The 15,338-nt window shown below is 39.0% G+C and overlaps 1 protein-coding gene across 1 annotated transcript in view; it reads right to left on the reverse strand.

The window, feature by feature from the left end:
- Positions 1–9,971: 9,971 nt before the first annotated feature.
- The window catches only part of KCNK10 (potassium two pore domain channel subfamily K member 10), a 70,011-nt gene continuing 64,644 nt past the window's right edge, over positions 9,972–15,338 (reverse strand). Inside the window, exons 6-7 of the mRNA XM_062577176.1 lie at positions 12,989–13,131; positions 9,972–10,595 (exon numbers count right to left, since the gene is read on the reverse strand). Of these exons, the coding sequence (XP_062433160.1) occupies positions 9,972–10,595; positions 12,989–13,131 (767 nt within the window). The remainder of the gene's footprint in view (positions 10,596–12,988; positions 13,132–15,338) is intronic.

Raw genomic sequence — 15,338 nt, forward strand, 5'->3', positions numbered from 1 at the left:
AGGGTATTCCGTTCTAGAGAGGGAAAAATACCTGTTTTAGGAGATCAAAGTAGACTTGGGAAAGCAGGAAACTAAACACTGAAAGGGAGGAATGAATCCTTTTTTTCTGCTTTAAATCCCTCATTAAGCTGTAAAAGGTGAAATAATACCAGGCTACAATGGAATTAGGTTTGCATGGTCAGATAATAAAAAAGTTCATTTTCCAGTTTATCTCAAAACAAGCCTAAATTGCAGGAGCATTCTTCTTTTTCCCTTAAACAACAAGGCAATGCTGTTTCTTATCAGTTTTTCTCAAAAGGCAGCAGTGCGGAAGGGATTCCAGGGAAAAAGCTGACAACTATAGCTTACAGGGATTTTTAGCTTGACAAGCTACATTTAGTTTATCAAATTTAGCTACATCAGAAAGAGAAATGGCAATAAAACAATATAATTGGCTTCACAGCACATCATGCATTCCTCTAAAGATGGACCTGCTTTAGAAATAAGTCTGGGCTATGCAGTTAAGTAGCCTGTTGTCTTCAAGACCCCTGAAGCTGGAGTATTAAACACTGATATAAATATGATGGCACAACTTGTATTTTTCTGCAGGAACTGCTGGTTGCTTATGGTCAGTGCTTATTTCACTTGTAACAAAATCTGCAGTCATCTTTTGTTTGCACTTAATCCCTCAAAAGCCTGCTGCTACATTCACACTGTGGAGGAGTATCTCTTAGCCTGGCTGCGACCTCTCAACATGCTTTAAAAAATGTGATATGGATTCTGGGAGTTCTTGTTTTTCCTGCTGTAACGTCTTAAGAGTCATCCCCACGTCTGTAATGTAGTGTCATAAAAACTGCCCTAGTGAAGTTCTTGTCAGAGTTTAATGACTCTATGCAAAACAAGTCAGTTTACATGCTGTTCTATTCCCTTTCAATCCCACATTATCCAGCTTCTGCTTTGGAACCTTCTTTCTCCCCCAAAAATCATAGGAAGAAGGGTTTTGCAGGCCAATTTCTGCCCTTTGTGGAATATTCTGCTTCTCTTTCATTGTGCAGATATTCATACAATGAGAACCAATTAACGTGCAATCATTAAATCTGTAGGTAGTGTACACAAGGGAGTAATATCTGCTGACTTTCTCCTTGGTGGATTAGCTCTGAAAGGTTAAAAGGAGCAAAATGCAGTCTGCATGTCTTTATTTTCTTTAAGGCCACCTGTTAGAGCATGAAACATACACAATCTCAGGTATATTGAGTGAGACAGTGTCTTAGGGAAGGGGTTTGGGTTGTTTGTTTTTTTTTTTGTTTTGTTTTGTTTTGTTTATCTTGGGAATTTTTTTAGGCATTACAGTATTGATGTTTCTCATGCTTTGGGCTGAACATGGAAGTCAACAGTCCACATCAAAAAATATTCAGATTTCTGCTTAAAAGTGGGAACGGTTTGTTCATTTTACACTGTTCTCTTTTTAAATTGAATCTCAGTGGGGATTTTAGTTCTCAGTGGGGAGAAGGGCTGGAATTTCAGCAATTAACCTATTCTGCACCCTGCACTTTTGTTTAATACAGTGGTTATCATAAACAAGTTCTTCAGACATAAAACCAAGACTCACAGTCCTAAAGTGCTCTGGAACACAATACAATCTTATTTTATTGTTTTATCCTTCCTAGTCATATAATAATAATTAAAAGAAAATGGTGGTACAAATCCATTTAGCTAATTGCTTTAAGTAAGTCAAACCTAAGGTATCCATTCATCCTGTTTAAGTTTAGTTCAGTAATGATATTTTCCCAAAAGAGAGCAGGGACAATGCCAAAGAAATGACACCATCAAGAAAGCAGATAAGGACCTTGTGCCAGAAGGCAGGGAAAGGAAGACTCTGAGGTAGTCCTACAGGGAAGAAGACTCCAGCATCCTCTGTGGAAATGATCTAAAGTTTTGCCAGAAAGTGGCTTGACAGCTCATGCAATGTGCCGTGAAATCTATGTGGGATCTTCCTTCCTGCACTACTCGAGTTTCAGTATGTTAAGTCTAAATCACTATTTTTTAATGGAACTTTAATCTGTTTGCCACACTGTAACAGTTTGTTTCAAATATAGCAGGTGTTATGCAAAACACCAAACTGTAGTGAGAAAATCCTGTTTCAGCAAGCATCTTAGTGCAACCCTTAGCATCCTGCAGCAAGATTCCAAAGCAGAAAAAAGTATTTCATACTTTACCACACATCCACCATCTTTTTTTTTTCTTTTCTTTTCTTTTTTTTTTTCTTTCCTGGACACTTCTAGGAACAATTCATTTGGGTCAGTTGGCTAGATAGATCAGCTTGCTAGAGAACTCTAAAATCAAAGTAGCCCTCTATATATCCTAGGCAGTAGGTCTCCAAGTCAGAGCAAACAGCTATAGCTAGATAAGGTTGTACCCTGGACATGGAAATCAAGCGAGCAAGCTGAATGAGAATGTGCATAAACTGGAAAATGCAAATAAGCTTTTTTTCAAGAAAAATACAAGAGTGATATAGAGGAGCTAAATAGGTCTGAGTTTTAAAAGACATACTCATAGGGGAAAAACAGAAAATTTGGATTTTGGAGAAATAGACTTGCATATTCAATATACACATAGTAGTAAGAACCAGTATTGACTGTGTAACATAATTAATATATAATGAGTAGTAAAAAAAAGCAGAGTTAAGTCAAAGGAAGGCTCAGCCATGAAGGGTCTCTGTATGTACTATACATAAGTATCTACCAGACTTATACAAATTTTGTCTTGTCATCCACATTTGCCAAGGAAGGAACTTTAGTTCAAAAGTTTGCACTCTTTGTGAATGATTCATTACTGGCCTTGGTTGCAATTTTGCAAGTGGATGAAAAAAAGAATGAGGCAGCAGGAAAAACTGAGGCCTCAGGCAGAAAGTTGTCAACACAAAGACACCAAAAAAAAGCTAAAACAAAGCAAAAGAATTCATGGCAAAAGTCAACCCCAACCTTGTGCTTCCAAAAGTCAAAAAACTTCACCTCCTCCCTCCTCTCTGTTTTAATAAATTCCTCTGTTTTAATAAATTCCTACAGACATCCTGGCAAATAATTTCCATGGAGAGAGAAAAGGAAAGAGAGGTAGAGCATCCTAAAAGCTTTGCTTCTTGCTTCCTCTACCAACGGGTTGCAAGGTGCAGAAACATATCCCCATATGGGGATATGGGTGGAGATATAGGTGGAAGTTTGTGCCTCCTTTTTTATACCAGTCCAGCATCAACACTTCTCAAGTTAGTGATCCAGAAAATGCAACAGTTTGGATTGTAAGAATGCATTCCAAAGAGAAAGGGTAACGGGCAAATACAAACATACCGAGCAGACAATGGTGCGAATACCAGTAATACATTGTTTTCCTCGGGGATATGCAAAAGGGAAGATTAATTACAGCTCCTCTGCTCCTGCCAGGTGATAGGACAAGAGAGAGAGAAGAAAAAAACAACAACAGCAAAAGTGTTTTCATTCTCCAGAAGGTCTTTGTTGAATTTTTTTTTCCATCTTTGTAAAACATTACATCATAAAACAAAGACAATAGCAGCAAAACTTATTTAGATGGTACAAGCACATTCTGCTCTGTACCTTGGCAATGACATTTATGAAATTGTCTTTTTTGACTTTCTAAAGCACCATAAAATCATATGTGAGGGTGGACACACAGACACAAGAGAGTAGATAGAACATCTCTGCAAGTGGATTTAACGATTGCTTATACTATAATTTGAAGTTGGTTAGGAAAAAAAAAATAGATTAACATCCCATCAAAATATTTTCCCAAATCTTAAGAAAGTCTTTTTTTCTTTTTCTGCAGAGCTGAAAAGAATCTAGGTTTCTCAGCCCAATCCAGGAGGTCCAGATCAAATTCTACTAGAACTTAGAAAAAGTCTAAAACTATATTGGGTCCATATTTCTGCATGGATTCAGACTGAAACACCGGCCTGAATAAATTCAAATTGTGGGGAAGTTGTGATCCAGAAGTAAACCCTGCTTGTTTCTTATTATAGATACTACAGGACTCTGGGATCTGTGAAACTGCTAAATGGCAGGCCAGAGGCTGGTATGTTTGGTTAACATCTCACAATAACTATCGTAAGCTTTCCTCTTTAAGCACACAGCTCTCACAAGGAAAAAAAAGAGTGTGTGGGTGGAATATATTTAGGACACAAAAATATTCTCTGTTATATGCCAAATTATCACCTGCTTGTATTTACTCTCAAGGAATCCAGCAAAAAAAAAAAAAAAAATCATCTGCCTTAAAGGCGCACATGCTAGAGAGATGTCCATTTTCCACAAAATAAGCAGCATTAGTACTTTCCAGTGATAAGACTAGGCTGAGATGCAACTTGTATATAGACGTGAAGAAGCACAGAAATTCAAATTAGCCTGCAGAAAGTGAGGGACATCACCATTAAATTTGTGTACAAGAACTGATTACATGTGCACTGGGACGGGCAGGTGCATGCATGTGCTCACATGGGGCCTTTTTTACAACCAGTTTGTGAGTACTCACCGGCTCTGAGGACCTTTAGAGTGACCTGCTCAACCCAGCGTGATCCAGAATATCACAGAGTATGCCTTGACTACATTAGGATAATTCCAAATTAGCTTTTGCAACTGCTTCTTGAGCATGTTTGCTTCTAACAGCATGAGTCAACATTGTATAACATGGTTATGTACTTCAGCTGCATTGGAAGGAAAAAAATATTATGGTCCAGATCAGAAATGGTATTAAGGAGGCTAACTGCTACAGATAGCAAAAGAGATACGGACCTCAGGAAGAATTCGCTATCAGACTAAATATTCAAATTTGCATTTGCATTTATGTGGTGATATATTTCAGGCAATTAGTTTCATATATTAATCAACAAGGCTATATTCAAGTTTCACAGATTTGTGTTGATTTGCGTGTGTGTCTGCATTGACATTTTATTGCCTAGGGAGCTGTTTTTGAAGCTGGGATTATTTGTATTTAGTATTGATATAATACCATATCTGTAAATATGAATGTGCCATTCACTTAAAAATGAGCTAAAATATCAGGTCTTTTCTCTAAAAAGCTTAGAAATAACAAGCTGGCTTCACTTTACTGGACTTTGATGGAGGTAGACTGGGCCTTAGGTTAGACATAGCACAACTCAGAATAAGCAGATGTATAGGAAGTACTGGAGCAGTCCCCAGGCACCTTTTAAATTCCTGTCTGCTTAGTAGTAGACTTCTTGTTCTAGGTTAATATACAACATAACATAAATCCTAGTCTTAGACTTTTATTTATTTTTAGTGGACGACGGGAAAAGTGAGACTTTCAGACTTCATGCTACCTGACAACATAAATAAACCCCTGAGAAAACCAAAGCTGGCAAACAAATACACATCCCAAGTACAGCATAAACATAGATTCTTCAGAAAATGCAGGTTTCTTGAAGACAGAATTTTTAACATCCTGAACTCACAGACATACTTTCATTTATATTGGGTTACAGAGAAATTTTTTTCAGAAAATCTCTGGTAAAGCCCATTAAAGGCCTTGGGAAGAAGCAGACTTGCATAAATACTAGAGACATCATAAAGCCAGACTGCAAAAGCTCAGATGATTTATCATTTCACAACAACCAAAATGGGATTTTATGAATAAAAATCACTGCTTTTTATTTACTATTATTTCTAATAACATATTTATTAGAAATAATGTTCCCTGTTAAAGGATAAATGAAATTCACAGACTGTCACATGGATGAAGTCATCGATCTTTCCAAAAACACTCATGCAAAATCTGCACAAGCTCAGCAATGGTTAGTGGTTCAGCAGGCTCTCCAAAGGAGCATGCCAGCAGTCTCTCCTGCACAGGACAGAGTGAAAAGTGGGACTGCAGTGCTGAAATCTGTAGGAAAACAAACAGCTGAGTCATCCTTTACATGTAAGGACTGCAGCTAAAGAAATTTCATGTTTCCTTTGTTCTTTCAGGTCCCAATTCCCATATCATGTTGTGCTCAGTGCAGGATCTGAGCATTAAAGCCACCCTTTTGCTTGACCTTATTTTCAGGCCACTGTGAGAGGGTGTAATTTAGAGCAATGAGTTTTGGATACAGTTCAGACCAGCTTATGCTAAAACTTACAATAATGGTAGAACAGCCTCACTAGAAATAACATCACAAGTATTTTATAAGTATTACCAAATGCCAAAGGATATGAACTTTAGTCACACTTGAAGGTTGAACTGCAATTCTCTCCCAGGTTGCTACATACAACTGAAAACAAGGGATGGCACTTACAAGGGAAGAGGCAGTATAGGACATTAAAATGTAGGGTTGGTTTTCAGACATTTCTGTCTGGCCTCCTGTGCAATGCATCATTTGCACGTCCCATATTATAATAAAAGAGAATGTATATTGAGGTATTTAATAGGCAATCATATGGGAGGAAACACGTACTCTGATACCAGACTGGCAGCTTTCTCAGCAGGTTTCATAGACACAGAAATGTAGGGGGAATGAGAGAGAGCATTTTTCTTTCATGTTAAAGGTCATCAAATGCTCTGTTCAGCATCTCACTGGGAGTTTATTCTGCATCAGCCTTTGTCCCTGAAACAATCATGTCTGGAAACAGCAGCTGCTGAAGATCCAGCATGAAAAAATATCAGCCAAGGAATGCTACATGGTGTGGCCAGGTGGCAACCAAAGTGAGTGAGACCCAGACACCACCAGTTGGAGGTTGAAGAGGGCACAGGCTGATAACTCAGAAAGTTCGAGATGCAAAATACACTGAGATTACATTGTTCACCTATCCCATCAGAAAGATCAGCTCTGAATTTGGCCACTAAACACTACCCTCTCAGTCAGTGTCCATTTGATGTGTTCTCCATGGTTTGCCCAAGGCTGTCCAGCTCCCACTCACGTAGACAGGAGCACAGTACTACAAGACAATGACTTTTGCTTTCCTTGACCCTAATCAGCAGAAATGTCCTGACTACCACTAACTCTTATTTTTCACATACAGGAAATACACCTTACATATTCTTACAACTGTCTGTACATCTTTGCAGGACTTTCCCATTACAGGCAAGCATTTCCTGTGAGAAGCACTCAGATATGGAGCAAATAAAATTGCCCTTTTTTTTTTTTTTTTTTTTTTTTTTTTTTTGGTGTTTAGTAACCAAGAAGAACTGTTACCACAATCTATATTTACTGCATGGTTTCAGATTTAGATAAGTTGTTTTTCTATGCCCTGATCCTTCACACAATCAAAGAAGATGCAATACAGAGTAACCAGGCAGTACTTTAATTCCCAAAACCCAGATCTCAAGTCTGAGTATTTCTGAACCTTGTCTAGAATTCAAATGAAAATCTAATTTGTAGCATAGCTCCTAACTTTCTCACAGGCCACAGGAAAATCTTAGATCTGAACAACATAACACCTTACTAAATCCAAGTGTGCTTATCCATCCTGGGCCTACAGAGTTAGCAGAATATGATTCACCATATTTCTGAGTGAGACTTTAGAAGATTTGCTCACATGTGGCACAGGAGGCCGTTATTTTATCCCAGACCTATCCAAAACCAAGAACAACGAGAGGGCTACAGGAGGGCTTCCATGCTTGAAGTGCTCCCTGCTGCCATCCTCCTGGACTTTGAGTAGGATGGGGTCTGAGGATGGCCACAAGCTGTCACCTGTGTAATCATGAAGCGGAGCATGGAGCTGCACTGCACAGAAGTCTCCAGGAGAAGAGGCAGCTGAAATGTTTCCTGGGGACTAGGCTCACTGTCCTGCCCCAGTAAAATAAAGCCAGGATGTAGCCCTATCTATATCTTAAGAGATTCGTTGGTGAACTAGGCAGAATTCAATTTCTGTTGGACCTTATTGAATTAAAGTAATCCCAAATGACCTGAAATTTTTCAAACACTGTTTTTTCCTCTTTAATTTTCAGACAGTGTATTTGGATAATGAAATTAGAAAAATGATGGGATAGTGAAGTGAATCAGTAGACAGAATATACTAAGAGCTGCTTTTGTCCTCTGTATTAGAAATACTTGGCTTACTCCTGCAAACTGTGCAGGGGCAAGTGGATATGCAAATACGCATATTCAAAATTTGTGTGTGCATTGCCATACATTTAATCATGGCCACAGTAATCATGTATTCAAATGATCACCTAGATTTTGAGTTGGCTCATTCTATATGAAATCTCAGAAAATATCATAGGAAATGAAACGAGTATTTTTATGTATGCAGGTACGGACATGCAATTCCAAAAGTTTGTGTCTACATGACCTGTGAGTGTGTGGATGTTTGACTGTCTTATAAGACTCACTATATCTCTGCCATCTGTGTCCATGTTTACTTTACCTGCAAGTCTACAACAGTTCGAATTGCAGGGCTATATGGATTTTCTGAAGGTGCACAGAAAGCATCACTGGTGCAATCATGTTTCCAGCATGCAAAATCATCCATCTGTAACAGCAAACACAGTAACTTACAGACTGAGGGCACAAAACCTCGATGTTGTTTGCAGTTCCCATTAATTATTTCACAGCCTTTTCTTTGAATATTTTCTGTGATGTCTAGGGACATATATGTTTCTTATACTCCTATGTCCATGTACGACAAAAGATTTTTTTTTTTAAATGCCCAGAGTTTGGTTACATTTCACTTTAGTTTTGAAATGCACAGAGCTCATGTTTAGATTTTATCAAGAAAAGAGATAGCAAATGCCAAAAACAAAGGTAATACCTGAAAGAAAATAAAACAAATAATTAAAAATACTTGTTTAAAAAGTTACAAAATATGACAGCATTAATGGCACTTAAAGCTATAAGCACTTAAAAGATTACCACCATATTTTTCTCAATTTCTTTTCTTAAATTTCTTTTTTTTGTTGTTTTTGAGATAATGACTGCAGCTCACATTTAAACCCAAACTCAGCAAAAGGGGCATAGAGCCCTGAGATTCTATGGTTGCCCTGGCCCTCATTTGAATAGTATATAGGCTCTTATGTCTATTTTTAAAAATTTAGATTCAGCTACAGAGAATAGCAGTTTGCTGACATGCAAAAGCTATAGCTTTTCTTCTGTCTTCATAGTCCTACAGCATTAAAATTGAAGTCCTTTCAGTGGTAGAAAGTGTGAAACAAATTCTTTTAAAAAAACAGTTGGCCCACTGTTTTATACACTTAGCCAAATATCATTAAATTAATGTTTCTCTTCTTTTAAACAACACAGCATGAAATGCAGCATTTTCTTCATATGCACTTTCTTGCAGTGAGTTTACACTGAATATTTTGAACAAGAGAAAAAATATCCTTTTTTATTTTTTTTAAACTGGTTATGATAAATACCCACAGTTTCTTTCTTTTTTAATGGAAAGAGCAATTCGACCCTTAAAATATGTCTGTGTTGATTTTTCGAATCAGCATTTAGCTGGTAGCTGTGTCCACGGACATTCTTTTGGAGTTTAGAAAGACAATGCATCAGATTCAAAAATGAAAAGAAAAAAATCTAGCCTGGATCACGTGCCAAAACGTAAACTAAGCCTTACTGAAAGTTTCTAGTTAACTCCAATCATTTCTCCTCTTTATAATCACCAGGGGAAGGCTTAATGTACACGCCATTGAAAAGTTACACTCTTTTTCATTCCTTTGAAAGGTTCTTCTCACATAGCTGCCCTTTGTCTAACATTATGCCATGGCAGCAGCACTCTGATGGTATTGCCATGGTTTAGTCTCTTCCTTTGTGTTTTACCCTGGTAATCTTATACAGGCTGAAATTTCCATGTGCGTAGCTTTCTGTTGCCATTCTGCAGTGCTGTGTTCCTGATTTGTTTTGGCAGAGCAAGCTTGAGTCTTTATGGCACAGTGAAATATTCTTCGATGCTATATAATTCAGACTGAATAAGGAGTCTGTATAAGGCACGTGTCTCAATATATATATGTATATAAAAACATTAGCATTGTTTATTCAAGTCAAGCATCTTTTACATTTAATTTCTGTCTTCAAGTAATGCTTTGTTTTCATGTTCCCTTTCTTTGGTTTCTGTGGGGATCATTCCATTCTCCAGATCTGAGTGCTGCTGGATGCAGTTGGTTAGGACTGCAGTGCTGGAAGAATTCTCAGAATTACACATCTTCTCTGTCTCTTCTTCCTTTTTTTCTTCATCCAAAGAGTAGTTTCGGAAGGTCTCATAAATTTTACGCACATCTTCAGGGATGGTCTTTTTGAGGTCTTTGTTTTTCCTTTTGGTCATCTTAGCAGATGATCCAAATTTATTGATGATGTTGTCCTCAGATGCCCCCTGTCCATGCTTGTTGAGTTGATCTGACCCTTTAAGGCGCAGGTTGTTAGGCCTGTTGTTGATGCTTTCCTGAGACGAGGCCTTGAAGCGTCCTGTTTCCAAGGCAGTAAAGACAGAGCGCTTCTCTGGAGAGAGCATGTCTAAGGAGTGGGCCCTCTGGTCCAGGCCTAGGCGCCTACGCTCCATGCTGCGGATGGTAGCTGCCCTCTGAAGTTTGTCGTGGATCTCCACACTGAGCCGCCTGCGTGTCTCTCTGAACTCAGCCGTCACGTTCGCTTTCCACTCAGCTGCGTGGGCTTTTATTTCTCCAACCTTTACAACAACAACAAAAAGAAACAAATAGAAAACCAAAAGAGAAAAATGAAGTGACATTCTTTCCTGTTTAACACAAGTGCACAAGCACTTTCTTGCCTGGCATAGAATTGGAGATGAGTGCAAGCTCCAGCACACCTCACAGGCCAAACTTCAGCAGCACACTGGTTATACTCAGGCCAGATCTAATCACTGAGTAGTGGTTAGCTAATGGCTCGTGTAGCATATGGATGGCGTGGCTGCCTTTTTCACATTTTGCCACTCGATACATTTTATAGATGTGCTACAAGATGGCAAGTTTCCATGCTAATCCCTCCCTGATTAAGAAGAGAAGAAAATTCCTGATTTATAATGTCAGCAGTAGATGGTCAGGAGAATGATCACATATAGTTATGTTAATATGCTTCAGAACAAGACAACCAACCAGGGCAGCCAACCTGTATGCTCATGGTTGGAGCTCTTTAATCTCATTGTAGGTTCTGTGCAGTGCCACAAGGCAATTTATATCAGGAATATCTATTGCATAATTTCAAATACTTCAAAAGGCTAGTAATCATCCAAGCTAGGGTCCCTTCTCAGAAAGGGAGCAAATGTAGCTGTCTTTAGTGGAGGTTTCCATTGCATAACTGTCCAAATACCACCCCCTCAAGCCAGCAGTGAGCACACTGCTTCCCAGAAGAGGAGTTTTCAAAACACAGCAATATTCTGTGTGGGCATCATATGCATGTCCTTAAATGTCTCACTGTTCTGTTCTTTTTTGTTCTTTTTTACTCTTTTTTCACCTGAGAGCAGAATAATGACTAAAAATAAAGCACTGACATGGTTGATCTATAGAATAAATATTTCTTCAGAAAAGGGAAAGGGGAAAGGAGGGGAAAGGGGAAAGGAGGGAAAGGGGAAGGGAAGGGAAGGGAAGGGAAGGGAAGGGAAGGGAAGGGAAGGGAAGGGAAGGGAAGGGAAGGGAAGGGAAGGGAAGGGAAGGGAAGGGAAGGGAAGGGAAGGGAAGGGGAAGGGAAGGGAAGGGAAGGGAAGGGAAGGGGAAGGGAAGGGAAAGGGGAGGAAAGGGAAGGGGAAGGGAGGGGAGGGGAGGGAAGGGGAGGGAAGGGGAGGGGAGGGGAGGGGAGGGGATTACCACGCAATATCTCAGTCAGCTTAGGCCTTTTCCAAAATTCAGTTTGATCAGACTGCTGTGGCCAGGACTTAGTTTCTGTACCCAGTGGTCCATAAGGGAGTTATTTTTGGCTCCTTAGGCCAGAGGAGCAGGTTTCCATTTCTAACTGGACTAACTGCGAAAGCTAGCCTCACAAACTCGCTGTGAGAGTTCAAGTTCCCACCTATGAGCGCCACAGCCAGGCATTGTAGGTGTCCTGCTGCTGATCAGCTTGTCAGCTGAAGCTCTCTGTGAAGCCTCCCTTATTGATGGATGCACGGTGGATGCACCGGGCCTCAGGTGACTCAGCCGACTTCATAAATAATAAACAGCATCATCCCTCTGCCAGACCTTGGCTATGCCTGCTCTTTGACTAACTCTGCCATGTTGGCCTTACTTGGAATTTAGGAGGAGACTGCATTAAAATTTGAAATCATGTAAACCTCCTCTCTAACAGTCTTCAGCTCAGGATGCATGGCAGTTGCCTTTCATTTTCCACTCTGATTTTGAGTGAAACATTAGGAATACTGTCCTCAAATCATGGAAGGCATGTTCTGTGTGAATTTATGCACATTTTCCCTGATGCTGTCTACTCAGTTTCTTCCATTTTTAATAATATGGTACTCAAAAAGGAGGCTGACTTCAAACCCTTCAACCACATACTCTGACATAGGGAAAACTCAGTATCAAAACAGGATTTAAACACAGATGCTTGTTTCATAGTGGACTGAGCCAACTGATGTCCAAGAATAATGGACATGCTACAGCATGAACAGAATTTGTAGGCTCTGAGATGGGCTTAGGAAGAGCTGCCACATTAGGCAGGAGAACAAACTGAGTAACAGTAGTGTTTTTTTTCTGATCTTAAAAATCCATGTATCACCAATATTTGAACAGTGAACAGTTATGATTTTTGTCACTATTTTGTAATTAGTTTCAGTGAAGGCTAGCTTCTTTTATTTCATAACTGCAAACCTACCAAGCTGTTCTATGTATGCGGTAGTACTGGCAGAAATGTAACGACATACAGGTTTGTTTCAGTTGCTTTTTCTCCTCCCTTTGTAAGGAAGCTAAAGCTCACAGCTAAAAGGATACCAAGGTAGTCAGTGGAGTGAACCAAAGGGAATATTTAGCATTTGTCAAACAGAACAGCATCCTTAATTAGACTAGCAGGAATCAGGAACTTAGAGCTCTCTTAGAAAATGATAACCCACTGAGAAATTACTAGTCATACCAGTCATACCTCTTCTTTTGTCTTCTTGGACAGGACTCTTAACCAATCTCCAATCATACTCAGAACAGCAGCAAAATAGGCAAGACCAACAAGGATCCAGAACCACACTAAGGGTTTATACCACTCCCGATAATGGATGTCAGCATTTCCTCCTGAAATAAGTATATATTTATGATAAGGAGTCATGAGATGCCAAAATTATGCCAAAATACTTGTGATTCTGAGAAATTCACTACAGTATTTCTTGACTCTTGACAACACCACTGTAGTTCTAGTAAAAGACTAGAGGCTTGGCAGATGGCAGGAACACTGTCTGTTTTTAAGTTAAGATTCAGCAAAGATTATCTATTGTTCTGCTACTTTCTGACCTGCCAGAACAGCTAGTAAGCCTTTTTCTTTATATTGCAGATACTCCAAAAAATTCTGAAATTCTTGCATTGTAACATACCTGTAACAGCTTAAACACATTACCAAGAAAAACATTTAATACAGATAGTCTTCTTTATTCTGAAGTGCCTGCAGGTTGATAGTTGAGACACTTTACAGTTCAACTCTCTTGGGTTATAGAGTTTCCATATTTTTTGCTTTTAAATACAGGATTCAGAGACCTCTGTGGGGGAGACAGAAGAATAACTTTGCTTTCCCCTCCTGATCGGGGTATCTGACAGGAACCCACTCCTATATACTGCCTGCTTAGGTATTAGTTATAGCGATGCATTCCCTGACCAGTGGTTTGAGAGTAGATATGGGTCAAACAAAGCTACAAATATCCTATATGGTTTTTACGCAAGTCTTAGGAGGAGCTAGTAATACAAGTATGTGGGACATCTGGCAACTTTAGTGGACTGTGAAGGGCCTAAAATAAGTGCGATAGCATCCAGGCTATAACACACCACAGGAGAGAGTATACTTCTTTCAGAAGAAAGTAGCCACAACTTCATTTTTGAGAGTCCTGGTCCTACCAGAGTGTGTTAGGTGGGTTAGAGACAAAGAGGCTGCACTGCTGCATATGCACAACCACATCCCTCAATGCAAAAACTACCCTTGGTGGTACCTGAGTAAATGTCTGCTTGAAGAGCAGGCTTATTTGGGGACTCAAGCAGAGGAATGTTTATTTCCTGGACTCCAGTCTGGGATAAACAAGAGCTAGAGACTAACCTGTACCTGGATACGACCTGAAAAAGCTCTTAGGATTTTTTCGCCCATTAAAATCCCCAGACGACACAGTTGAGAGTATTCCCCTGAACTTTTTTGCAATCTGATTCTTTAAAATGAATTTTATGCAGGCTAAGTATAGTTACAGTGACTGAAGATTCTCCTGAAAGCTCAGGCATTCAAGTATTGTCAGGGACCCAAATATTGTTTTTGATGTTAATCTTTCCCCATACACTGTATGAATCATTCTCTTTTTCTAGTCTTCAAGAGTGTGAAACAATGGGAGATGGGGGCTGCTGTTGCTATGGTACAATGAGGCTGTTGTGGTCACATGTGTCTCTGCAGAAGTTTGCTATAAAGCAGACTGTCTAGGTATGTCTTATGGAGTAATCAGGCTACAGATATTATGAGACCACTTTTTTTCAGCCTATCAAATATTCTATTTTTTTCACACTCCATCCACTACTGTATTTTCATCACTAGCGCAAAAACATTCCCAGTTTGGCAAGATATGGGCCACATTCTACCTGGAATAAATCAGTATAGCTCCACTGATGCTGCTTTACCCAACATGATGTAGTATTGTCTCTTTGATGTTGAAGGAATAGAGATATGGAGAGATTAAAGTGACAGAAAATAAAAGTGACAGAAAATATGTGTCAAAATCAGCAATAAAACCTACATCTCCTGGTGATCACCTGGCCTGAAACTCTTATCATAAGAACCTTTGAAGTTTTTTCATTTAAGGTCTTTCATTTGATTTTCAAAAAACTCTGGTTGTTAGTAGCCACCCAGCTGTGGATTTGATCATGTTGGATGTAGAACACTTTAATTCATTTTCTATAATTATATTACTAAAGAAAATAATATTAAAGTGCCATATGCCTAAGAAAAAAACAATGAATTATTTTTATTTCACACTATGCTAAGATACCACAAAGCCAGAATACCAGTGAGCTTCTTTTCACTCTTATGTAGTTAAAATGGACTGAAGTAATGCATTCAGTTCTGTATTTGAACACTCATAAAATGCTCACTTTTTTCATATCTGGGGGGTCTTTTTGTTCAGTGCCATTTTTTCTCAATAATTCACATAATCTTTATCACAGTGTTAAAAAAAGGAGGATGATAGTGTTGTCTACAAAAAGACTTGTCTACAGCTCTTCAGAGAAGAAAATTCCATATATCTTGTTGTTTCATTTGA

The sequence above is a fragment of the Rhea pennata genome, chromosome 5 (assembly GCF_028389875.1).
Source record: "Rhea pennata isolate bPtePen1 chromosome 5, bPtePen1.pri, whole genome shotgun sequence".
Taxonomy (NCBI): Eukaryota; Metazoa; Chordata; class Aves; order Rheiformes; family Rheidae; genus Rhea; species Rhea pennata.